The sequence below is a fragment of the Orycteropus afer genome, unplaced genomic scaffold (assembly GCF_000298275.1).
Source record: "Orycteropus afer afer isolate SDZICR_OR568_19922 unplaced genomic scaffold, OryAfe1.0 scaffold00291, whole genome shotgun sequence".
Lineage (NCBI taxonomy): Eukaryota > Metazoa > Chordata > Mammalia > Tubulidentata > Orycteropodidae > Orycteropus > Orycteropus afer.
Genome location: NW_006921878.1, coordinates 4017742 through 4044093, shown reverse-complemented (window position 1 = coordinate 4044093; position 26352 = coordinate 4017742). Strand labels below are relative to the sequence as shown.

Below are 26352 nucleotides of genomic sequence, written 5' to 3'. Positions count from 1 at the left end.
ACTTTTTTTTTTTTTTTTTTGGCTGAAAAATTTCAGACCTTCTATTTAAAATAAAACACAGAGAAGTCCAACTTTCTTTTTTTAGCCGTAACGCATTAATTCCTGAAAATTTATAGATTAAAAAAAAAGAGGAAGACAAGCCTTTTTAGGGGAGTGGAGAAACGGCATGTTTAAGTTAAGCCCACTGAAAACAGAAGGGCAGAAAAGCCGCCCCCGGGATGCGTGGGCGGGCCGCAGGGCGGAAGTGCTTGGCATCACCGGCCGTTGCCGTAGCCGGGGAAGAGCTGGTTGAGGACCGCTTGCAGGGGCTGGTTGACCTGCATGCTGTAGTTCCGGCCCAGGTCGTAGCGGCAGGCCGGGCAGCTGAACACCTGGGCCCGGAAGGACCTGTCCAGGCAATCCTACAAGAGAAAGCAGGCGGTGAAGTGCTGTCCACTCGGACCGGGCCACGGCTGTCCCCCAGCTCCACCTTCTTACAGGGCCCAGCGGCTCCCCTGCCTGTCCCCCATCTCCGGCCTGGTTGGGTGGGAGCCCTCAGACTCCACGCTCATTCTAGCTTTCCAGTCTTGGCACTTGCAGGCTCCTCCACTAGTCACCCCCTCAGAGGGGCCTTCCCTGACCACTCTGGCCTATCCAACCTGGCTGCAGCCCATCCTGTTGACCTTCAGACGGGCACCCTACACTCTGGAATCACCCATTGAGCACATGTTCACGTGTGGTAGGCCGGATGTACCTTGAGACTGTATGTCTCGTTCACCCTCCCATCACCAAACATAGGGCCTGACACACAGTATGGTTAGCTGCCATTCACTCGGCCCTCGACTCACAGCAGTGCCACGAACAACAGGACAAAACGCCAGCTGGTCCCGCACCGTCCCCATGACCGCTCGCAGACCAGACCATTGTGATCCATATGGTTTTCATCTGCTGATATTCAGAAGTCAAATGCCAGGCTTTCCTTCCCAGTCTATCTCAAACTAGAAGCGCCACTGAAACCTGTTCAGTATCCCAGCAACATGCAAGCTTCCGTTGCCAGGTGGCTGGGCGTGAGATGCACCAGCCAGGACTCGAACCTGGGCCTCTTACATGGAAGGTGAGAACTCTACCACTGAATGACTACTGCCGCTGGCATGTGAAAGATATGCAGTAAATATGTCCTGAGAAGAAGGGAAGGAAGGAATGCCACAAGGACCAAGCCAGGCACCAGGTCAGACCTCTGAGTTCAAACTCATTTCCAAAGCGAGTGAAGTCTGGGAGATAATGGCCAGGTGGAGACAGAACTGTAAGCCTCAGAGCCTCAACTTCCCAGTCAGAGAAATGGGGCACCAGCATCCACCTGAACAGACGAGGAATGAGACATGCACACAGGCAGGCACACACCTGTGACAGGTGTGTACACCGAAGGTCTCATCAGGTAACACAATGAAGAATGCTGCTGATACCAAACCTCACTCAGGTGCTGGACTCAGGCTGCTGCCTTGGTTTTTATTTTTGAAAACTCTTGAACTACTTCTCAAAGTAAAACCTATCATCTTGATGCCAGAAACAAAATGTTCTTTCTGCAGTACAACTAAGAGCCTGATCCATGTTTAAAATCAAGTTCTGGAACCAAAAGCAGGGACTCAACCTAATACCTGTGCACTCATGTTCACTGCAGCACTCTGCACCAGAGCCAAAAGGTGGAGTCTACTCAAACGTCCATCCACAGATGGAGAAACACAGTGTGGGCCATCCACAGATGAGGGGGAAACACAGTGTGGGCCATCCACACCATTAAGTATCACTCCACCATAAAGAGAAATGAGGTCCTGATCCATGCTACAACATGGAGGACCTTGAAAACATGAGGCTCAGTCAAGCAGCCAGACACAAAAGGACAAACAGTGTATAATCCCCTTGTAAGAAGTATCTAACTAGGCAAATTCATAGACAGAAAGTAGATTGTGGTCATCAGAGGCTGGGGGTGGGAGGGAATAGGGAGTTACTGCTTATTGGGTACAAGGTTTCTATTTGGAGGATGGAAGCATTTTGGGAACAGAGAGTGGTCATGGTCGCACAACATGGTATAAATGTAATCAATGCCATGGAATTGTACGCATAAAAATGGTTAGGATGGCCAATTTGATGTTGTGTCTATTTTGCAATAATTGAAAAATGTAGGTTTCTAAAATAAATAACGCTCTCATTTGGAAAAGGAGAGTGAGAATGGTTGTACAACTCGGAGACTGTCCTCAAGGTCACTGAGTTTACATGGAGAAACTGGATTCCCAACAACAGCAAAAACACTCACACACATATGTTTAAATTAAGTTCTGGGGCATCAGTGGGAGGGTCAGAGGGTTTCCTTAACCCCTCCCAGGCTGGTCCGTAAATGCAACAAGGTAGCAAGGATCCACACAGCAATGCAACTGCCTTGTACACAGGCCATCTGCCTTCCCAACAACGCCCACACGTAACCAACTTCCCCAAGCTCTCAGGTCCTTGAAATCCTACCATCCTTTTTGTTTACACTGCCAGACTTTCCTCAAACTCTCACCTGAATGGCATCCCTCCATCTGTGTACTCACCCGCTGCGCACATACATTGTGACAAAAATTGCACTAGGACCGCTGCAGACAGTTCATCTTTTTGACAGCCCTGCCAGGAGGGTGTTGTCAGGCCCCTTCTCACTGAGGGCAGCTGGGGCTCAGAGTGGTTGCAGGGTGGTTGCAGGGCTTAGTCAAGGTCATGGCTTGCAAGGCAGAGCCAGGGACCCCTCTTACCTCCCACCCTCACATACATCACACTGAAAAATCATTACACTTAGAACTGCATTCCATGGGGTTTTCAAGGCTGTGACTTTCAGTAGCATATTGATTACCAGGCCTTTCCTCCAAGGCACTTCTGGGTGGGCTCACACTGCCAACATTTTGGTTAGTAGGTGTATAGCCATTTGCACCACCCAGAGATCTTCCATCACATTCAACAATCGTTAATTGTCCAGCTTCCCTGCAGACTGTGGGCTAATTCCTGCCTTGGACTCCCAGCCCTACAAAACATAGGTGTGTGTGCATGTGTGGAACATTCCAGAGAAAGGAAGAACCAGTGGCCAGTGCCCAAGGTAGAAATAGCATAGCCTATGAAAAGAGTAGCTGAGAAGCTGGTGTGGCTGGAGGACACAGAGTGCAGTGACGTGAGAGAAGTCAGGGATGTTTGCAGGGGACACTCAGGTAGCACTGCTGACTGTGGCAAGCAGTCTGCTTTATTCTGGGACCTGGGGAGGCGCAGGAAGATTCTGAGCAGGGGTGTGGCGTGATGTTGGGCTGCTGTGACAGGCAGCCTGGGAAGCAGCTACAGGGGCCGAGAGCCACAGGGGTTTATGGGAGCAGAGCAGGTGGGCAGTGGCTGCAACAGTGGCAGGGGTTGGACAGTAGTCTTGCCCTTACCTTGCACACGTTATGCTGGCACACAGTGGTAACCGGGCGGAACACCACCTCCTGGCAACAAATGCACTGGAACGTCTCCTCCACTGTGCTCAGGAATTTCTGCAACAAGGGGAGAGGGGGTGTGAAGCCAGCAAACCCTCTGGTGGCCAAAATGAATAACCACCCTTAACAGGATCTTCTGGAAAGGATGGGCACTTAGCTAAGTGCCTGCTATGTGGTCCTAAAGTTTATTCTCATCACCCCCGGGGAGAGGAGTAATATTATGCTTATTTTAAGATGAGAAAATTAAGCTCCAGAGAGGGCCAGATCTTGACCAACATGGTGACGTCAGTAAGTGGGGTGGGAGGACAAGTCCCCAGGAAGAAGAGGGTCAAGGGGTGTGTGTGTGGCTTGACAGTTTTGAGCAGGACCCAGCCTGACAAAGCTGCCAGCAGCAAACGAACTTCAGGCTTCAGAGGCCAGATAGGGCTTTGTGGGAGCAGCTCTTAAGGCGGGCACCTCGATTTGTTAAATACACACGTGCTAAGCACCTACTGTATGCCACCGGGGCACTAGAGCTCCACAGCGAACACAACCCTCGCCTTCTGGGAGCCTGAAGCTCAGTCGAGGAAGCAGAAGATAAACAAATAGAAGACAAAATGAAAATACAACATATCAGACTTCACAGGATGCTGCCAAAGCAGTGCTCAGAGGCAAATCTATAGTACTGAATGCATGGTTAGAATATTCAAAATCAATAATCTAAGCTTCCACCTCGGAAAACTCAAAAAAGAAGAAGAAATTCAATCGAAATAATCAGAAGAAAAAAATAATAAAAATTAGAGCAGAAATAAATAAAATGAAAACAGGAAATAGAGGGAAAAAAATCAACAAAGCTTAATTTCTTTTAATTAAAAAAAAGTATATTAATAAAATTGATAAACCTCAAGCCAAGCTAACTAAAGAAACAAAAGAAGATATGAGTTATTAACATCAGAAAAGAAAGGCGAGCCAGCACTACCAATCCCACAGGCATCAAAAGGGCAACAGCAGAATATTATGAACAGCTCTAGGTCCACAAATCTGATAACTTAGCTGAAACACATCAATTCCTCAAAAGACAAAATCTACCAAAATTCACACAAAAAGAAACAGATTCTCAATAGGCCTATTAGCTATTCTAAAATTGAATCAATAATTATTAATTTTCCAAACAGAAAGCACCAGGCCCTGTTAGTTTTAACAGTGAATTCTACCAAACATTTAAAGGATACCAATTTCCTACAACCTGTTCCAGAAAACAGAAGCCAACTTCCTAACTTATTCTATGAGGCCAGCATTACTCTAATACCAGGAAGGAAAACCAGACCAATTATCTCTCATAAATACAGATGCAAAAATCCTCAAGTAAAAATGTCACAGTTGGTGGTAAGCATGGCGGGGAAAATGAGGTAGGGAGGCCAGAGACGGGTGCGTACGAGGGCTGCTCTGGAAGGCAGAGGCTCAGAGGAAGCTCCACAGAGAAAGTGACCTACGAACAGACACATGGCCGGCTGAATGAAGCCACTCCCACCTTCATACCCCAGCAAGATGACCACATCTTCATGCCCAGAACCTGTGCACACGTTACTCTGCATGTCAAAAGACTCTGCAGATGGCAGTAAGAATCCTGCCATGGGAAGATTATTACTGCCTGAATTATATTCCCTCCAAACGTGTTGGAATCCTAACCCCTCTACCTGGGATTATAATCCCATTTGGGAATGGATTTTCTTTGTTATGTTAATAAGGCAGGAGTAGTGTAGAGTGTATCTTAAATCAGTCTCTTGAGATACAGAAGAGATTCAACAAGCAAATGAGCAAGCGGAGATGGGGAAGACAGACACCATGGCAGATAAGATCTCCAAGAAACTAAGAAACAAGCTCAAGAAAGAGCAGAGACAGAAAGCCTTCACCTAGGGTTGGTGCCTCTAGCCTTGTAACTGTGAGAAAATAAATTTGTTTGTCAAAGCCACCCCCTTGTGGTACTTGTGTTATACCAGCACTAGAGGCTAAGAGATGCTCCTGGATTATCCAGGTGAACTCAGTGTAATCACAAGGGTCATTTTAAGAGGAGGGAAGAGAGTGGCAGGCAGCGATGTGACCATGGAGAACTGTGGTCTGTAAAACTGTTAATGGCTGCTTTCTCAGAAGTAGATCACCATGCCTTTCCTCCAAGGAGCCTCTGGGGGAGTTCAAATGGGCAACTTTTCAGTTCTCAGCGAGCATGTTAGCCATCTGTGCCACTCCAGAGCTCCCAAGATGTACAATGGAAGCAAGTACTAGAGTAATGCAGCCAGGAGCCAAGGTATGTGGGTGGCTGCTAGAAGTTACAAAAAGCAAGGAACCATTCTCCCTTGGAACCTCCAGAAGGAACACAGCTCTGCCAACCCCTTGATTTTAGCTCCTGAAGGCCCACTTTAGAAGCCCAGGTGGTGCAGTGGTTAAGTACTCAGCTGCCAACCAAAAGGTCAGCAACTCAAACCCGTCCAGCAGCTCTGAGGAAGAAAGACTTGGCAATCGGTTCCCATAGAAATCACAGCTTAGAAAACCCTATGGGGCAGTTCTACTCTCACATGGTCACAGTGAGTTGCAATCATCTTGACGGAAGCAAGACTCATTTTGGACTTCTGACCTCTAGAATTGTGTGAGAACACGTAAACTGTTTAAACGTTTGAGGTGGTTTTACTCCAGTGGCCATAAGAGACTCACAGGAGACAAGAGATTGAGCGGGCGGGTTTGAGGGAAGGTGCGCAGGCGGAGGGACGGCGAGGGGCAGAGGCCTGAGAGGGCTAGCTGGGGGAATAGGTGGCAGGAGAGAATGTCAGAAGAACGGGGGCAGGGACCCAGCTGATGGGCTACAGGAGGAATCTGAGGTGACAGTGACCCTCGAGAGCCAGTTTTCACCTGGTGGGGACAGCTGCCAAAGGGCAACAGGTCACTAAGGGGCAGTGAGCCACCCACGTCACTCACTGGGCTGGGCAGGAGGAGCAAACAGATGCCTTGCCCGCCCCCACTCACCGGCCCGTCCTTCAGCGACTTGAGGATCTCAGCCCACAGCTTGGCGTTGCTCTTGTCTTCCTTGATGAGGCTGTTCTGCTGGGCAGTGAGGCTGTAGGGCTCTACCTTAGTCTTCTTGGGTGCCCCACGCAGGGTCCCAGGGCTGGCCTCGCTGCCTCCTGGGACCAGGCAGAGCAGGTGTGAGCCGTGCTGGCTGAGCCTGGGGTGGACGGATCCGCCCCTCACCTAGACACCTACCTGCCGACTTCCGCTTCCATTTGCCCTTGCCCTTCCTGGAGGACCTGAAGCCCTGCTGCTCCTCCTCCTTGTCCTTGTGCTCCTCCTCGTCCTCCCTCTTGCTGTTCTCCTTCTCCTTCTCCTTGTTGGCCAGGGCCTCCAAATAGCCTTCCGGATACTGCAGGGGGAGAAACTGTGTGAGGGGCTGGAATTGCGTGAGTGTCCCTCGGGGCCCAGATGCAATGCAGCTGGCAGGAGCCCGTAAGACCCCCATCCCACCCCGGCCTTCCTGCTGTCCACTCCTCTCCTGCTTGCCCCTGTCCCTGCCTTGCACAATTAGAACCTTTCCCCACCTGATCCAAGAGCACATCGTGGACCCAGCACTTAGCCACGAAGATGCCTCCACCAGGGACCCGCGGAGCCTGGGGCAACACCACATCCTGTCCGATAACCACGACGTACCACGACACACCAGTTAAACTCTCAGCTGCTAACTGAAGCGTTGGCAATTCAAATCTACCCACGGCTCCATAAAGATTCCAGCCCAAGAAACCCTACAGGGCAGCTCTACTCTGTCCCATGAGGTTATGATGAGTCAGAATCAACTCAATGGCAGCCATCAACACAATAAGAACTAATGGAAAGGCTGGCAGTTCAAATCCACCTACTGACACTGCTGAAAAAAGGCCTGGCAACGTTCTTCCAAAAACTTAGCCAGTGGAAACCCGGTAGAGCAGGTCTGCCCTGACACACATGGGGCTACCGTGGGTCGGAACCCACTTCACAGCAGGGTGATTGTTTCAGTCAGTGATGCCCTACCGGCAGCATTCGATTGCCGCCTCAGCCCCAAGCGGCCTCTGATCATGCGCGACTCTCGCGTTTCCCTGAGAAATCGTCCACCTTCTTTGGTGACATGAAGTTGCAGCGAAGACTAAAGACAGAAATCCAAACCCTGCTCCTGCCAGAAGCTGGTGCTGCCTCCCGTCATGGCTTTTCTTCCTCAGTTCTCAGCTTCTGGAATTCCCTGTTGTACTAGCATTATGTTCAAAGATATCCCTGTGTGATCCCGACAGGGGAGGCGCTGTCAGGCTCCCAACGGTAATTAAGACTCCTTAAATAGTCCCAGGCCGATGCACGTGCTGTACAGCAACTCACCCCGACGAACAGAAAACACAGAATTACAGCACAGAGAAGCTGTCCTGCCGACTGGAGAAGCTCCCGGGGCTATGGAGAGGTGAAGGGCGGCTTAGGGACCGTTCATCCTCACCTCCCATCTCCACCTTTCGGTACAGTCTACTGGTTTTGTTGGTAGAATTTTTCTGTACCAGTTTTATTGGTTAAGGGGGAGGGGGAAAGGAGCAGAGGAGAAAGAGGTGAGCAGGTGCAGAGAAAAGACCAGAACCCTGACTAATTTGGGTAAACTCGTCTATGGCTGTTAATGCTGTTGTTGGCTGCCGCCGAGTCAGCCCCAGTCATGAAACGCTGCCTGGTCCTGCGCCGACTGCTCGAGGACTGGACTGCTGGGCTCCATGCGCCTTCACTGGCTGGTTTTTGGAAGCAGATCTCCAGGCTTTCCTCCCTAGTCTGTCTTAGTCTGAAACTCTGCGGAGACCCGTCCGGCACCATGGCAACACGCGGCACCCCCGACAGATGGCGGCGGTGCTGCATACAGGGTGCACTGGCCGAGACTCAACTCTACCACTAAGCCACCACCGTCCCCCAACTCCTCTACTAATCCTACCATTACAGGCAAGTCTAGGAAGGCAAAGACCTAAGTGTTAGTTGTCCCAACCGGCACCCACCCTGGGTAAAGCATTTACATAACACAGCAAGCGAGGTGTGATCAGATTGGAGCCAGATGAGACTTCACACCACAGAAGGGCTACGTCGGCTTAGAGTTTACCAAGCACCGGGCACTGTGACACCGGCGGCAGCCTCGCAGGCCCAAAGCTGGCCATACGGCAGCCCAGGGTCCCCAGACCCCGAGTGCAGAACGTCCCCGGCCAGGTGGGACACACCTGCATGGTCAGCCCCAACCTCCTGATGCGGTCCTTCCCTTCCTTTGTCCAGGGCCCAGGCTCCTCGTCGTCTCTCCGGAGCAGATAGCGCCACACGAGGAAGCCAGACTTCCCCTTCTCGGGCCAGTACCGCACGACCTGTGGGGCGTGGGGGCGATGTGAGTGACCTCCAAGTCAGAGCTGGCCGCGGGGGCTCGGCCAGGCAGTGGCTCACCTTGTAGATGCCGTCGTAGCGGTTGCCCTCGGCGGGCGCGTATTTGCTGTGCTTGCCACCCTTGACGTTGCGCACCACCCGGACGGGTTTCCCCGCCCGCCAGTCCTTGGCCTCGGCCCCGTCCCGGTCGTTGATAGGTGCGCTGCAGTTCAGAGCCAGCGCCCTGCAGAGAGAGGGGGGCCCGCGGGAGAGGGTAAGCAAGTTCCCCACTAAGGTGAACATGCCCTTAAGTGCAAGGCTGCCAGCTGAGAGGCTGAGCATTCAAATCTAGCCAGCAGCTCTCATAGAGAAAGGCCTGGTGATCTGCTCCCATGAAGATGACAGCCCAAGAAACCCTGAGGCAGTTCTACCCGGTCACTTGCGGTTGCTGTGAATCCGAACCAACTTGATGGCACCTAACAACAAGAAGTCCCCACCCTGACCGCCATGCCTGGGAACATGGCCTCATTTGGCAATAGGGTCTTTCTTTGCAGATGTAATCAGCTGCGCTGATGTCATATCAGGGTGGGGGGACACTAAATCCAATGACTGGTATCTTTGTAAGAGACAGACACAAAGCGAAGACAGACGTGACAACAAAGACAGAGACAGGGGGATGTAGCTACAAAACATGGAGTGCCAAAGATTGCCAGGAGCCACCAGAAACTTGGAAGATACAAGGAAGGGTCCTCCCTGGAGCCTTCACCGAGATCCTGGCCCTGCCAACACCTTGCTTTCAGACTTCCAGCCTCCAGAGCTGTGAGACAGTCAATTCCTACTGTTTTAAGCCATCCTGCTTATGGCAACCCCAGGACACCAGACACTGCATGAAGAAGGTGCTATCAAGAAAAACAAGGTGACACAGGGCAGAGCCAGCAGGTCTAATCTCCACAGGCCTCCCCAGGAAAGACAGCCCAGCACACGGGCTTAGACTCTCACACCAGAGACTCACAGCTGACACAGTGATGCTGACTTCATGGGGGTGGAAGAGAGAACAGAGACAACATGGCTGTTTACTGACAAATATTTTGCTGCTTTAGAACTGTAGGGAGCTCTGGTAGTGTGGTGCCTAAGGCACTTGACTGTTAACCAGAAGGTTGGCGGTTCAAACCCACCAGCCACTCCTCAGAAGAAAGGTCGGGCAATCTACTTCTATAGTGATACTGCCTCAGAAACCCCAGGGGGGTCACTGTGAGTCGGCTCTGACTCGACGGCAGTGAGTTGAGTAGATAACTGTAGATAAATGTTAGGTGCTAAGAGTGATTTTTGACTCGCAGTGACCCTGTGACAGAGGAGAACCGCCCCATCGGGTCTTTGAGGCTGTCATCTTTATGGAAGCAGGTCACCAGATCTTTCTCCTGTGGAGGCCCTGGGTAGGTTTGAACCACCAACCTTTTGGTTAGCAGCCAAGTACTTAACTATTGCTCCACTAGGGCTCCACATGATCAACATTAACTGAAACTCTGTAGGACAGAGCAGAACTGCCCCATAAGATTTCCAAGGCTGTAAAACCTTTATTTTATTTTATTTTATTTATTTATCAACAAATAGTTGATGTGTTCATCTGGAGAGACTCTCCTGGCTATGGATTAGAGTTGGCTGTAATCTTTAATGGAAACAGATCACCAGGCCTGGCCATCCTGTGGTACCACTGTGTAGGTTTGAACCACCAACCTTTCAGTTACCAGCCAAGCATAGATCATCTGAGCCACCCAGGGACCTTAAAAGGCTGTCAATCTTTATGGAAGCAAACTGCCACATCTTTCTCCTACAGAGCAAGAGCAGCTGGTGGTTTGAACCTCTGACCTTTCAATTAGCATCCAACCACTTAACCACACCACCAGGACTCCTTTTCTGTGAAGATCACAGACCAGAAAACCTCCTGGGGCAATTCTACTCTCTCATATGGGCTCATGATGAGTCAAAATCGTCATTGGCATCAGGTTTGTTTAGTTTTTTGGTTGCATTTTTCTATTGAGAGTCTTTTTAATTGATTTGCAATAGCTCTTTGTAAAATAAAAACATCAAGTATATTTATCACCAACTTTTCTCCCACAGTCATCTGCCTTTTAATTCTATTTATTAGATTTATTGATATGATTTAAAACATCTGTCTGACAGATCACTCCATCTTTTCCTGTATGTTAACTTTTCACGGTTAACAAGTCCTCCTCCATGGTGCAATTGGGAGTGAGCAATCTCTGGGCCTGACTGGTTTTGTAAATAAAGTTTTATTGGCACACAGCCACATCTACTCATTTCTGTACGGTCTGTGGCTGCTTTTGTGCTACGATGACTCAGTTAAGTTCTTTTAACAGACTGTGTGGCCTACAAGGCCAAAAATCTTTACTCTGTGTCCTTTTAAAACAAAGTGTGCTATGGTCCAGCACATGAGTCTTTAGTGAATGGGAAAGGGAAGAAGAACGGGCCCATCACTGTGACTCACCACACTCGTAACAAGGATTTAACTTCATGGAGATGGCACCCGAAAACCACCTGTGTAGCCCCAGAGCCCTCAGCAGAAGCCCGACAGCAAAGAAGCGAGAGTGCTGTGTCCCACGAACCTGTTGGTGTTGGTGAGTTTCTGATCACAAGACTGTTCTGCGGTCCGTTTGTTGCCAGAAAGATCTCGACCGCCACTCCCTGTGTATGTGAAGAAGTTCCCATGGTCCTGAAACAGATGAGATGGGGGGTGGGGAGGTGTGAACCCTCTGCATGCGCTCCATCTGAAAACAGAGCCCCTGCCCGGCTCTGCGCCACCCCCACACACGTACTCACCACGTCATCCTCGTAACCCCCCGCCAGGACCAAGGAGTAGGCCCCGTCATTGCTCCGGCCGTGGATGCCTGCCACGTGGGGCCGATGGACTCCCGACTCACTGACCTGCGGAATCAGTGGGATAACAGCAACTTTCGGAGTAACTGGCGCAGACATGATCCACTCTAGCCCGCCCCCCAAACTTCGGAACCCGCAGTTTGACTTTCACACCAAATGTGTGGCACGCCCCAGTCACTGCCTTGCGCCTGCTAGTAGAAGCCCCTCCAAGGTGGCCCAGGCCCGAGGTGCACCCTGGAAGAAGCAGGCTTCTGCATGGGTACCTGGACTCGGAATCGCCACATGGTGCCCACAGGAATGCCCGGGATCGGCCCGTAGTGGTTGGATGGGACGATAGTGCACTCCTTCGTACGGCCCACACATGCCATGCCCTGTCATTCCAGAAACAGAAACGGAGAGCAGCGTGAGGCCCCAGGGAAGGAGAGGGCTGGCCGGTGGGCCTCACACAAGCAGGGCCCCCTGACCTTGCCCTAGTCCCGCTGGGAGGACGAGGTGGCCCCCTGACCTCCCCCAGTCCCGCTGGGAGGACGAGGTGGCCCCCCTGACCTTGCCCCAGTCCCGCTGGGAGGACGAGGTGGCTGACGCCATCCTCGCTTTCTTCTTGCTCTCTTTCAGCTTCTCTCCTGCCGACACCACCTCGCTGGCATCATTCCGACACTCGGGACAGTACCTGGAACCACAGAGATGTCACTGCCTGCACAGAGCCTTGGGAGCCCCTGCCTCTCCCCACTGACTCACGCCACACACGCAGGTGCAGTGCGTCCTTTTGTACCAAGATCGTCCTGTGCAGACCTAAACACGGCCACTTGCCCCAGGTGGCTATTTAAATTTATTAATATCACACAAGACAGAAAGTCCAATTCTCAGCTGGACCAGCCACACTGGAAGGGCTCAGTAACCACATGCAGCCAGGGACCACCATCATCAGATAGTACAGTTCTAGAACATTCCATCATGGCAGAACAATCTACTGGAGAACAGATCTTGCCCTCTCCTGCTTATACTCAACAGTTCTCCTAACAGTGAGCATAAATCCAACTGCAGTGTAGCAACAGAAAGGCAGGGAGACTTTGGGGAGTACCTTCTCATCTCATGGGCTCAGTCTCACAACGAGGAGGGGTAACAAAGTCGGGACGAGGAACAAGCCAGGAACCCACACAGGATCTGTAGTCCACGAGGCCTTTCCTAAACCTTCTGGGCCCGTGAGCAGCCTCCGTTACAAGCATCCACGTGTACTGGCTAAGAGCCCTGCCTTTTGGAGAAGGTGCAGGCCCAGGTCTCGGTAGCCAACCTGCCAGGGCTCCACTTCCTCCAGGGGTGACTGAGCCCCTGCCTGGCAGTGACCCTGAGCCCCATGCAGAGAACCCAGAAGGCTCTCCTACCTGGTCTTTCGTCACTGTCCCTCCCGGGTCTACTCCATATTCAGAAGCTTGGTGGGCCTCACCCAGGGTGATCCTGCCCCCAGGGACACTGGATGGTGTCTGAGGACATTTGTGGATGTCACAACTGGGGGGGGGAGGCCCTACCGGCATCGAGTGGGTGATGGTCAGGAAGCTCAACACCCTCAGTACACAGGATGGCCCCACCCCAAAGAAGGACCCGGCCCCCGTGTGAGCAATGCCAAGGGGAGAAAGAGCTTGTGTTATTCAGGGAAAAAGACAAGCTCCATCCCTAGCTCCCAGCATCCACCAGAATCAGCCCTGCTGGTCGTACGCTGTAGACCAGGGGCCCCTCCAGCTCCTGTGATGCCTCTCCTCTCTCCTCCCCACTCAGTGTGTGGATTAAACGTAGGCAGTGTCCCAGGACGTCAGATGATTATGGGATGCAGAGTCTCTTGGGGACAGGGGGATGCCCCGACCCAGGGGCTCTCACCCAGGGATGATTCTGCCCCGTGGGGACACTGGGTGATGTTTGAGGACATTTGTCATTGTCACAAATGGGGGTGGGGGAGTGGCTGCTGGCATCGAGTGGGAGGCCAGGGATGGTGCTCGGCACGTACCCTCCACCCACCCGTGGTGCTCACCACTCGTTCTCATCAGGGATGCCGCTGAGCGGCGGGCACAGGCAGTAGATGTGGAAGGCCATGTCGCACTCGTCACACAGGAGCTGCTTGCCAGGGTCCTGCTTGCCCCCACACAGGTGGCAGGCGCACACACGGCAGGTCTTGTTCTCGTCATCCTTGCAGTGCTTGCAGGAGGGCCCGCTCTTCCCTGCACACCCAAGCAGCAGGGCCGGGTCAGTGGGGCCCAGAGGGACAGAGGTCCCCCCGCCCCAACCGCCACCCACACCCCTCCAGGGCCAGGGCTCACGTCGCATCGGGTTTTCCACCACTGGGCTCCCTTCGCCCGGGCGTTCGATCTTGAAGACTTCGTCCACGAAGATGATGCGACAGTCGTTAATGGAATCGTCCCTGTGTGGGATGAGCCTTTAGAATGTTGCAGCTGCCCGACCCCACTGGGGCCACATACAGCACTCTGCTAGCTACCATTCCTGAGCACTCTCACAGCATCGGTCCTGCTTAGAAGGTTCAGAGTGGCGCAGACTGTTTGCACTTGACCACAAACCAAAAGGTTAGAGGTTCAAAGCCACCCAACACAGCCATGGAAGAAGGGCCTGGCAATCCACTTGCCTAAAGATTCCAACCACGAACACCCTACGTGGCGGTTCTACTCTGCAACACACGGTGTTGCCATGAGTCAGGGTTGACTCCATGGCAACAGGTTTGAGTTTTTTTTGGCTCTAATTAGATCCGGTGAGAGGCTCTGTGGAAAGAAACAGCATTACAGCATTCAAATCATACTATGGGGCCTTGTATTGGTCCTGGTTCTTAGAGTAGGTGGTAGGTTCACTAGAGTCAGTTTATTGTAATGCTTGATAGAGAATCTGGTGGCATGGTGCCTAAGGCATTTGACTGCTAACCAGAAGGCTGGCAGTTCAAACCCACCAGCCACTCCAAGGAAGGAAGACTGGGCAATCTACTTCCGTAAAGATTTACCACCTGGGAAACCCAAAGTGGGTCGCTATGAGTGGGAACTGACTCAATGGCAGTGAGTTTGGTTTTTGGTGACAGAGAACCTAGACACACGTATGTAGACATTTTCAGCAGGGGCAGTGGTAGAGTTCCTGCCTCTCATGCAGGAGAGCCAGGTCAATTCTGGGCCCGAGCACTTCACTCACAGCCATCCCTCGTCTGTCCATGGGGGCTCCTGTGCTGCTTGGACGCTGGGCAGGCTTCACGGAGCTTCCAGACTAAGAGGGACTAGGAAGGAAGGCTGGACACTGACTTCTAAACTCAGCCACGAGAACCCCCTGATCTCCACAGTCTAATCCTAATCCCACTGTTCACGGCCACGAGTCAGAGCTAACTCGACAGCAGCTACCAACAACATACTGCTTTGTGATATTTAAAATTATTCAAAATTAAACTTTACTAGTTAAAAGCTTAAATGTGAAAAAATTAAGTCAACAAATGGACTCCTGTACCCAGCAAGGCTGTCCTTGAGAAAGGAATGGAAAAAAAATGTTCCCAGGCAAAGGAAACTAAGAGGGTTTGCTGACAGTAAGCCTTAAGAGAACACCGACAGGAAGTTCTTCAAACAGAAAATTGTAAGAGAAAGGAAGAGACATCCACAGAAGGAGCAGAAATATGGCTACATGCAACAAGCTACCCTCTTCTACATCATATGCAATGACTGAAATAAAAATCATCACACCATCAGATACTCCAGACAGTAAGTGGAGAAAGGAAAAGAACCCAAAAGGCAGGCAGGTGCCTGCGTCTCACTGATACCAGCACACGACAAGCGTACACTGTGGCATCCAGGGAAACCACTAGGAAAGCGACAAAGCGATACGCAAAACCAGTACTGAAACCTAACAAATACTCCAGCAACTCACAGGAAGACAAGAAAGAGAACGGAAGAACGAGAACTGGAACACAAGTCGACTTCAATGTGAACACAATGATGATCACCTTAAACATAAACGGCCTAAGAGCACCAACTTTAAAAGGCAGAGACCGAAAGAATAGATTAAAAACAAAACAACAGCTCAACTGTGAGACATTCAATTCACTTAAAAATCAACAATATAGATTGGAAGTAAAAGAATTGAAAAAGATAGTCCATGCAAACATTAATTACAAAAAAGAAACAAAAAAAACCTAGAATGACACATACACGTGTGCGTGTGCGCGCGCACACACACGTACATGTATCTATGCATATATAAGGGAGTTCCGGGGTGGTACAAATGGTTCATGTACCCGAGTACAAGCCAAGAGACTGGTGGTTGGAGTCCACCCAGATGGGCCTTGGAAGAGAGACCTGGCGATCTCTTTCTGAAAATAAATAACCCAGTTAAAGAGCAGGCCAAAGACAAACGAGACACAGGCATATGAGGTGAACATTTACACTAGGTAGATACACTCCTTGGAGAGAACAATCATGGGAGAATAGAAGCGCTGTGTATGCACAGGGAGAGAGCTCGGGGGCAGGAGTGCATGGAGGGAAGGACACAGGGAGGAGGTAATTATGGGGAGGAAGTGGGAGGGCAGCTGTTGCATTGTGGGAAATTGCACTCAATGTCATGAGACAAAGTGTATGTGAGATGCTGTATGTAAAGTGACTTTACTCTCTAAATTTTCACCCAAATCACAATTAAAAAAAAAAAAAAAGCTGAACAGACACCTCACCGAAGATTTAGATAGTAAATCGGCAAATGAAAAGAGGCCCAACATCACGTCGCTGTTGTTATGTGCCATCGAGTCGGACCCAACTCATAGCGACCCCTCCTTGGGTTTCCGAGGCAGTATCACTACAGAAGTAGATTGCCCAACCTTCCTTCCGAGGAGTGGCTGGTGGGTTTGAACCGTGAGCCTTCTGGTTAGCAGTCAAGTGCCTTAGGCACTATGCTACCAGAATTTCCCCCATCACGTCATTAGGAATCGCAAATTCAAACAATGAGAGACCACTTCACACCCATCACTTCGACTAAAATTCTAAACACTGACACCAAATGCCAGCAAGGATGCAGAGAAATGGACTGTCAGCCAGTGCTGGTGTGGGCTGTAAAACCGCTCAGCCACTCTGGACAGCAAATGCCAACCACACAACCCAGCAAGTGTACTCCTGGGGCCCAGAGAAATAGAACTTAGGTTCACACAAAATCCTGTACATAAATGTTTCTAGCAGCTTTATTCATAATAGCCCCAAACCACAACCAGCACGGATGTCCCTCATCAGGCAGAGGTTAAATAAAGCAGAGCTCCCCCCATCACGGGATGTTACGTCATTGTCATCAAGTCGGTGCCTGACTCATGGCGACCCCCTGGACCATAGTAGGACAGTTAAGACCCACAGGGTTTTCATGGGCTGATCTCCGGACACCAGCAGCCCCTTCTTTCCAGTCTGTCTTCAGTCTAGAAGCTCCAGTGAAACCTTTTTAACATCCAGCAGCACCTCCCCTGACGGGCGGGTGGGGCCGCACTTGAAGTGCACCCACTGGGGATCGAACCGGGGTCTTCCACAGAGAAGGTGAAGTGAGGGTTCTACCGCTGTCCTCTACAATGGAACACTAGTCAGCGTTAAGAAGGAATGAGCTCTCAATACATGCAACAGCCTGGATGAATCTCCGGGGAATTATGCGAAATTAAATAAGCCACCTCCAGAAGAGTACATGCTGTCTGGGTTCATTTAACTAATGTTCCTGAGATGACAAAATCAAAGACGGAGGAAAGATTCGTGGTGGCCTGGGGTCGGCAGCGCAGGGGTGGCCACATTCTGAGCTTTTTGCTGTATCTGGCTCAGTGCTCTGGTTGTGAAGCTGACTACAGTTTCGTAAGAGGCTCGCATCGGGGGAAGCTGGATAAATGGCACCGGAGGGCTCTGCATAATGAACCCCAAATAAACTGTAACTAAAGTTAATGGCCACCACTCCCATCACTGTGTCATACTGTGGCTGCTTGTGTGTGGCTGCGCCACCAGGATTTCAAACACCTGCAGGGTCACCCACACTGGCCAGGTTTCAGCAGAGCCTCTAGACTGAGATAGACCAGGAAGAAAGGCCTGGTGACTGACTTCCAAAAATCAGCCAATGAGAACAGAACACTGTGATCCGGTGCTGGATGCTGAGCCCCAGACTGGAAGGCACTCTCCATACACAGTGGCTGCAGCCATGGACTGGAGCAGACTGACAGCCACGAAGATGGGGCAGGGCTGGCCACCATTCACTCTGTTGTACACAGGGTTGCCGTGAGTAGGAGCCAACGACAACGACAAAGTTAATGTGTCAATGAGTCTAACGCTGTGACCTGCGGGCTCCTGCAGCCACAGGCCGGCTCCCCTAATGGTGCACAAAGTGGAAACGGTGCAGGGCCACCTCTGAGCCTCGCAGCCTGGCAGGTCTCTCGCCACTACAGCAGGCGCTCCTGGTGTCTCTCTCCGAGAAGAGTCCCACTCGCAGCCCTGTCTGCTGCCCTGGGAGAGGGACCACAGCCGAGTCTCCCCCATCACGGCCTCATGTGCAATGTGCGACTCGGCCAGTAACAGAGGGTGCTGGTGGGCGACGGGAACTGAGCACCAGCCCGCTGTGGCAGGTAGCTCGGCCCAGTGCTCTCCTGACGCCACCACAGTGGAGACACACAAGCCCAGAGCTCAGGGACATCAGTCCTCACACACACACAGCGGGGAGTCCCCGGGCAGTGCAGACGCGGAACACGCTCAGCTGCTGACAGAGAGGCGGGTGGCCTGAGCTCACCCAGGGGCACCCCGGAAGAAAGGCCTGGTGATCAACGTCCATAAACCAGCTGACAAGAACCCTGTGGACGCCCAGGAATAAAGCTCAAACGGCAGAAATGGAAACGGGGAACCCAAGGAAGAAGTGGGGAGAGTGCTATCACACTCGTGACACCAATCAATGTCACGAGTTGAATCAAAATGTGTACGAGTGGTTGAATGGAAAACCCATTTACTATGTAAACTTTTATCCAAATCGCAATTAAAAAAAAAAAAAAAAAAAACCACGAAGTGCAGTTGTACCTTGACACACAGGACCACCAGGAGTCGGGGCTCACTGGGAGCAGTGTGTGATCAGCTGCTAACCCAAAGGCTGCCAATTCAAACCTACCCAGCAGCAACACGGAAGAATGGCCTGGTGATCTTCCAAGAGCTCAGCCACAAAAACCCCATGGAGTAGAGTGCTGCATGAGAAGCCGCCCGAGCTGGGGGCACTGGCTGGTTACAGAGTGGCGGCTGCACTCCTCAGTGGGGGAGCCCAGCACCCGCACGCAGAGGTTCACGTTAAAAACCTGCATGAGTCACCCATCTTTAAAGTCTGGTTTCATAGGATAACTCAGATTGCCTGCTTCTCCGGAAAACTGAAGGCTGAGTCCGCCAGGAAGTTGGACCCAGTGCAGCTGCTCCTCTCAGTGGGACATGCACTGTGCCCCCACCCCTACCTGGCCTCCTCGAGCATCTGCATTTGGGACGTGGATCCTGGGCAGCCTCCCACTACGCAATCAGGGAATCTGGCCCAGAGAGACAGTGACTCAGAGCCACTCAAGAGTGTCACCAAGTACAAATAGCGTGTTATAGGCAGAACTGTGGCCCCGCCCCCAAGTTTCTGCTGAAGCTCTAGCTGTGGACGGGGCCTTGTTTGGAAATAAGAGTCTTTGCAGCTGGAATCAGTTAATATGAGGTCCTCCTGGAGTAGAGCAGGGTCTAATCCCATGACAGGCTGCTGTTGTTGGGCATGGAGTTGATTCCAACTCCCACATGACAGAGCACAAATGCCTCATAGGGTTTCCTAGGCCGTCATCTCTACGGGAGCAGATTGCCAGAAGTAACCAGTTGGTGCAAACCACCAATACTTGCTTAGCAGCTGAGCACTGAAGTGTTGCGCCATCAGGGCTCCTTGCTACTGGGTAGAGTGGGCCCTAATCCAGTATCAAGGTGTCCCTATAAATAAAGGAGATGAGATACACAGACACAGACACAGTGGGAAGGTGTCCATGAGAAGACAGAGGCCGAGACTGGAGTGATGCAGTTACAAGCCAAGGATCGCCTGGGCCATCAAGCTGGCAGAGGCAAGGGAGGATCCTCCCCTTGAGCCTTCTGAGGGAGTGTGGCCGTGCTGAGAACTGCATTGGGACCTCTCGCCTCAAGAACTGTGAGGCCATGAGTGTCTGCTCGTCTAAGCCACTGGACTTGTCCTGGCAGCCTGAGACACAAGCACACCGAGTCTTTGCCTTCCAACTCCCACATCGGCCCTACCTGGCACTCTCTGCCTTTAGATGGCTTGTGCTCCTCCACACTGCCGCCTGAGAGAATCTGTAAAGTGTAAACTAAAAACATTCCCCCAAGTCTCCTTAAAACAGAGTAAGAATTTAGCTCAAGTAGAGAACGGTGTCTCCTTCGAGCATTGTGCTTTTTCAAAGGTCTGTAGGGAATAAATTGACAACAGCAACTCGAAAGGTTAGATGAAAAGCTCGCAGGGCAGTGAGCTCATGTTCGTGGGGGAGGAACAGCTCGGAAAAGGAGGGTGAGCGAGGCTGCACGGCCTCAAGACTAGACTCAATCAACACCACTGAACGGTGCAGGGAGGAGCTGGTGCTGTTCTCTGTGTGTGTTCTCAAGAACAACAAGACTATTGGCTGTCACATTTTCAAGGCTCTAGGTTTCCACAGAGCAGCCACTTTGCCCTTGCTTTGCCTGCACTGGCCTAGCACCTAAGGCATCGGACTGCAGATTTACAGCCTCAAATACCCAATGGGGGTTGCTGCAAGTCAGAATCGAACTCCACAGCAGTGTGTTTTTCACTTGTGCTTAGAAGCAACAGGTGGGTATGAGGCTCTGGGTTCAGAAACACTCAGCACACATCCCTCTGGGAAGCAGCCAAGCCTCTTCTTGGTTGTTCCAATCAAAATCCTCTGCTACCATGTCTTTCTCCTAAATACACAGCACAGGTGACCCCACAGAACAAGGTGGCAGGGCACAGGGCAGACCTCGCTTCTATCTTCAGGTTAGTTTGCAGGTCAGAGTTGGAAGCAAGATCCCAGGGGAGGCCTGGGATTTTGTTTTGTGCCGTCCCTGTTGTTGTCAGCAGCTGTCCAGTCAGCCCCGACTCATGGCAACCCCACGCATGACAGAATGCAATACTGCCCAGTCCTGTGTGGTCCCCACAACCGGCTGCAGATCAGGCCCTTGTGATCCACAGGGTTTTTTACACAGGCTGGTTTTCCAAAGTAGATCACCAGACCTTTCCCCATGGCCTTGCCTTAGTCTGGAAGCTCTGCTGAAACGTGTTCTGTACCAGAGCAGCATGTAAGCCTCCATGGGCAGACGTCTGGTGGCTGCACGTGAGTTGTACCGGCTCAGAATCAAGCCCGGGTCTCTTGCCTGAGAGGTGAAAGTCCTACCATTGAACCACCATTGCTCTTCATTGGTGGGGAGAGGAAGGGCTAATAAAAAGATCAAGAATCGATTCCCACTGTTGCCGGTTCATCCTTATTTAGTGGTGCCCCTGTAGAGCTTAAGGAGATGGACTGACACAGTGGCAGCGGCGATGGGCTCAAGTATAGCCAAGAATCATAGACCTGGCTCAGGACCGGGAGGTGTTTGGTTCTGTGTGCATAGGGTCGTTATGAGTCGGAGACGACTCAAGGGCACCTAACAACAACAACAACCTATAGAGCTGATATAGTAGTGCCGTGGTTCAAATACGTCCATGTTTAAACTATGTACCTCTGCTTTCTCACATGTATGAAGTCTTTTCAAGTGCTAAGTAATACAGCTAATAGAAGTTCATCAGTCAATGTCTATATATTTAGAACAGGGTAAAAAATCTATGACCCATGGGCCAAATCTGGCCCACAGCTAGTTTTTATAAATAAAGTTTTATTGGCATAATGCCACATCCCCTTGTTTACATGTTGTCCCTGGCTGCTTTTGCTCTGAAAACTCAGAGTTGTGCAAACACTACAGAGACCACCTGGCTTTAAAAAGCTGAAGATTTTTCATCTGGCCCTTTATGGGAAATGTTTGCCACTGCGATTTAGACAACCCTGTGCATGCCACAGCTCCCTGGGTGGTGGCACCAATGCTCCAGTGCTTAGCTGCTGACCAAAAGGTTGGCAGTTCAAATCCGCCCAGAGATGCCTCGGAAGGCCTGGAGATCTGCTTCCAAAAATTCAGCCACTGAAAACCCTAAGGAGGGCAGTTCTACTTGGACACACCAGAGTGTGCCAGGAGTCAGGATCAACTCAAAGGCAACCACTCTAGTTTTCTAACTATCCACCAAGAAAGGTCTTGGGTGCTGCAGATGGTTTGCACTTGGTTGCTCATCTAAACGTTAGTGGTTCAAACCTGCCCAGCAGCGCTACGGAAGAAAGGCCTGGCAATCTATTTCTGAACATGCCAGCACTGGAAGCCCATGGAGTGCGTTCGGCCCTGCCACGCACGGTGGTGCTGAGTCGAGGTCGACTGGACAGTCACTGGCTGGCTGGTTGGCTGCAAGGGGCCGATGGGGTGCAGAGCAAGCAGGGGCGCCATCAAGCAGTGGGCCCTTGGCTCCCTCCACACACCAGCCAGGGTCCTGACTTCACTCTGCCTCTCTGCGTTCTGAGCACTCAAGAAGGAACGGCCCTGTGGATCCAGTGCTGCGGCTGGGAATGGAAGCCCCGCGAGAAGGCGGTCCTGCAGTCTGAGGGTCCCCACCGAGTTGCTGGCATCGAGGCCTCTGCTGCCTTGGACGGCTTTGGGGGCAACAATGCAGCGTGGCCCAAGACCAGGACCTCGCACCTCACAGCCATAGCAGCCTCCTCCCTGGTCTCCCTGCTGCCCCTTCCCTGCTCAGCAGCCAGAGCGATGAGTTCATCATCGTCAAAGCGTGACACTCTCGTGTCAGGCACCCTCTGATGTCTAGAGAACGAAGACCAATCCTTACCATTCCCTACCCCAGGGTGGTGCAAATGGTGAACGCGCCCAGGTGGAGGTTCCAGACCCCCAGAGGTGCCTTGCAGGGCCTGGGAATCCACTTCTGAAAATCCTGCCACTGACAACCCTGCGGGCCACGGTTCCTCCGACACACACGGCGTCATCAGTCAGAGTTGGCTCCGTGGCAACTGGGAGCGGTTTGTAATCCGTTGCTAACCCAAAAGTCGGCAGTTTGAACCTACCCCACAGCACCATGGAAGAAAGGCCTGGCACTCTACTTCTGTTAAGATCACAGCCAAGAAACCTCTATGAAGGCCAGTTCTACCCCCACACACATGGGATTGCCAGGAGTCAGGGGCCAATACAACAGCAGCTGAGGACAAAAACAAAGCCACGCCCTGATGCCCAGAGCTCTGGCAGCTTCGGCAGCCTTGGCCTCTCACTCTCTTCCCCTTAGGCTCCTGCCCCAGGCCCTGGGCCACTGTTCCTGCAGATTTGCATGGCTTACTTTCTCACCTCCTCCAGCTCTGTTCTCCAGTCAAGGCTGCCCCCCCCCCCGTTCCAGCTATGCTTTAACCTTCACAGTTTTTACCATGACCTGGCACTGTCTGTCGTGTTTGTCTGCTCACTGCCAAGTGGCCTGGCCAAGAGTTCTCAAGCAGGCACAATTGCACCCTCAGGACACTTGGCAATGGGTGGGGACATTTTTGGCTGACATGACTTGGGGAGGGAAGGATCCAGCACCCTTGTCAGCAGTGCTAAGGGGGCAGGATCCTAATCTCAGCGAAGGGGGGTTTTACCCCCAGGGCACACTGGGCAATGTCTGGGGACATTTGTGGTTGTGATAACTGGGCCATACTACTGTCATCACATGGGTGGAGGCCAGGGATGCTGCTCAACACCCTGGAGCAAACAAAGACGGCCCACCCCAGAGAGGAATGCGGCCCCAGGTCAGCAGTGCCGAGATTGAGTGAAAGAACGCTCAGAGCTTCCCGCCTGGAACAGGTCTCGGCATGCAGTAGGCGCTCAGGAGGCAGCCCGGGTGGTACAAGGGTTAAACGCTGCACTGCTGACCAAAACCTTGTTGGTTCAAACCCACTCAGCAGCTCCATGGGCCAAAGGCTGGACAGTCTGCTCCTGTGAAGATTAGAGCCTAGAAGACCCCCAGGACAGTTCTACTTTGTCACACGGGGCTGCTCTGAGTCAGAATCGACTCAACTTCAACCTTCGACTAACAACAGTCACTTGATGAATACATAAAGGTGTGCGTTGTGTGACACCCACTCTGTGTCCTGTGAAACACAATGGCATGTGCGTGACACAGCACATGTGTATCGCAGCAACAACACGCACTGATTTTTCACCTTCCTGCTGCATGATGACCTTCTGTTTCCCTCCTAAATCGCTACCCCTCCTTTGCCTCTCACTGCAGCTCTCACCAGCACTGGCTTGGCTGCCTTGGGAGCCATGATGCCCTTCAGCAAAGGGGGGTTTGCTTTCAAAAGAAAATTAAGCAGAGAGATTAAGCCACAACATTCAAGAGACACAACACATGAGATTGGCAGCAATTTCTTGGTATATAAGAGACCTGAGATACACATGCTGTGCTGTGTGAAGGAAGTGGCTATGTTTGCTACAGCTGGTTCCTTCCGCTACCTCCAAACCTCCCACACCTTGCATCCCTGCTCTCCCACCGGGATTTCTGAACTCTATCATAACCTTAGGGCGTCAAGTACATGCATATGGTCAGATGTCGCCTGAATGGGTGTTATGTGGCATAAAAATACACAGGGTGAATGGAAGGATGAGCTCCAAAGCTGTGAGTGGAGGCTAGAACAGACTGGCCAAGGCGTGCCCCGCCCGCCTTTGGGGCCTTGCAGTCGCCCCATGCCCTCATCTGATGCAGGCAACTGCCTGCCTAGTACACCCTTCACTGTCGCCTCCCATGCCTGTCTTCTTCCAGGAGCCAGGCTACCCGCCAGCAGCAGGATCAAGACGGTCACCCGGGCAGAGAAAGGTGAGGGGCTGTCAGGGCAGCCAGAAGGGAATCTGTGCCTCCTTCTGGGACAGAGGCAGGAAGGTCCGGAGAGGGACAAGGGCAGCTGAACTCTTTAACAAGGGCAGCGTGGGGGTGGATGGGAACAAGGAGTTCAGATAGATGCTAAAGCTGGACAGGGAGGCTGGGCTGGCTCCACCCTGCCAGGGCCCCAGCATCAGTCCTGCGAAGCCTGGATTTTAATGGCCAAGGGCTGAAAAGTATGTTTCATGAAGGAAATGACAAAAGCATGTATGGATTTTTCCTTTGGCATTGCTCAGGATAGAAAAAGACTAAAAACAGCATACATGCCATGGAGAAGTACTGCCAACATGCCCCTCAGAAAGAATACACAATACAAAATACTACTCAGCAATGAAAAATATAAAAGGTACGGTACTAGTTCACCTGACAAGTGCAGACAGGCTTCAAACACATTCTACTTCCTCAAAAAGTTCAACACAGAATTACTGTGTAACCTAGCAATTCTGCTCCCAGGTACATACCCAAAAGAACAGAAAGCAGGGACTCAGACACTGCACAGCAATGTTCATAATCACCAAAAGGTGGAAGTAACCCAAGCTGACCGAATGAGCAAACTGTGGTCCACCCACAAAACGAAACAAAACTCAGCTACAAAGAGCAATGGAGTCCTGCCTGACACACGCCACAGCACGGAGGAAGCCTGAAACGTCACGTTCAGTGAGAGAAGCAAACACAGAAGGGCCAGTGTTGTATGATCCACTTCCACGGGATGTCTGAATAGGCACACTCATGGAGACCATTCCCTGAGTCGCTACCAGCGGCAGGAGAAGGGGACTCTCCACCGGCCGGCACTGAGCTTCTGTTAAGCATGATGGAAAAATGTGGAAATGGAATGATGATGGAGTACAGAATGAACACAATCACTGTCAGGGAATCGTACATGTAAAATACATTGAGAAGGCAAATGTTTGGCCACTGAGTTGATTCCAACTCACAGGAACCCCCAAGGGGTTTCCAAGGCTGTTAATCTCTACAGAAGTAGATGACCTCATCTTCCTTCCACGAAGCAGCTGATGAGTTTGAACCACTGATTTTGCGATTAGCAGAGTAAATGTCTTACCCACTGTGCCACCAGAGCTCCATACATATATATACATATCTCTTCATAACAATAAAAATATTAGGTTAAAATAGCAAATGTTTTATTCATGTATTTACAATTAAGAAATATATATATACATTTTACACATGTTGCTGTTGTTAGATCCCGTCATGTCGTCTCCAACTCATAGCGATGGCAGAACAAAACACTGCCCGGTTCTGTGCCAGCCTCAGGATCCCTGCTGTACCAGAGCCCACTGTTGCAGCCACTGCATCAATCCATCCTGTTGAGGGCTTTCCCCTTTTTCACTGACCCTCCACTTTATCAAGCATGGTATCCTTCTCCAGGGAATGGTCCCCGCTGACATGACCAAAGTAGGTCAGACCAAGTCTGGCCACTCTTGCTTCCAAGGAGCAGTCCAGCGACTCTTCTTCCAGGACAGATCTGTTAGTTCTTTTAGCAGACCATAGTACTTTCAGCATTCTTCACCAACACCACAACTCAAAAGCATCAACTCTTCTTCAGTCTTCCTTATTCATTGTCCAGCTCTCACATGCGTAAGAGGCAATTGAA

The 26352-nt window shown here is 51.4% G+C and overlaps 1 protein-coding gene across 1 annotated transcript in view; it reads right to left on the bottom strand.

Annotated features, from left to right (window-relative positions):
• Nucleotides 1-254: 254 nt before the first annotated feature.
• UHRF1 (ubiquitin like with PHD and ring finger domains 1) overlaps nt 255-26352 on the bottom strand; it is a 44752-nt gene continuing 18654 nt past the window's right edge. The window contains exons 5-16 of the mRNA XM_042782323.1: nt 14036-14136; nt 13750-13936; nt 12273-12396; nt 11990-12097; nt 11670-11774; nt 11456-11562; nt 8913-9075; nt 8699-8836; nt 6702-6858; nt 6465-6622; nt 3426-3524; nt 255-401 (exon numbers count right to left, since the gene is read on the bottom strand). Of these exons, the coding sequence (XP_042638257.1) occupies nt 255-401; nt 3426-3524; nt 6465-6622; nt 6702-6858; nt 8699-8836; nt 8913-9075; nt 11456-11562; nt 11670-11774; nt 11990-12097; nt 12273-12396; nt 13750-13936; nt 14036-14136 (1594 nt within the window). The remainder of the gene's footprint in view (nt 402-3425; nt 3525-6464; nt 6623-6701; nt 6859-8698; nt 8837-8912; nt 9076-11455; nt 11563-11669; nt 11775-11989; nt 12098-12272; nt 12397-13749; nt 13937-14035; nt 14137-26352) is intronic.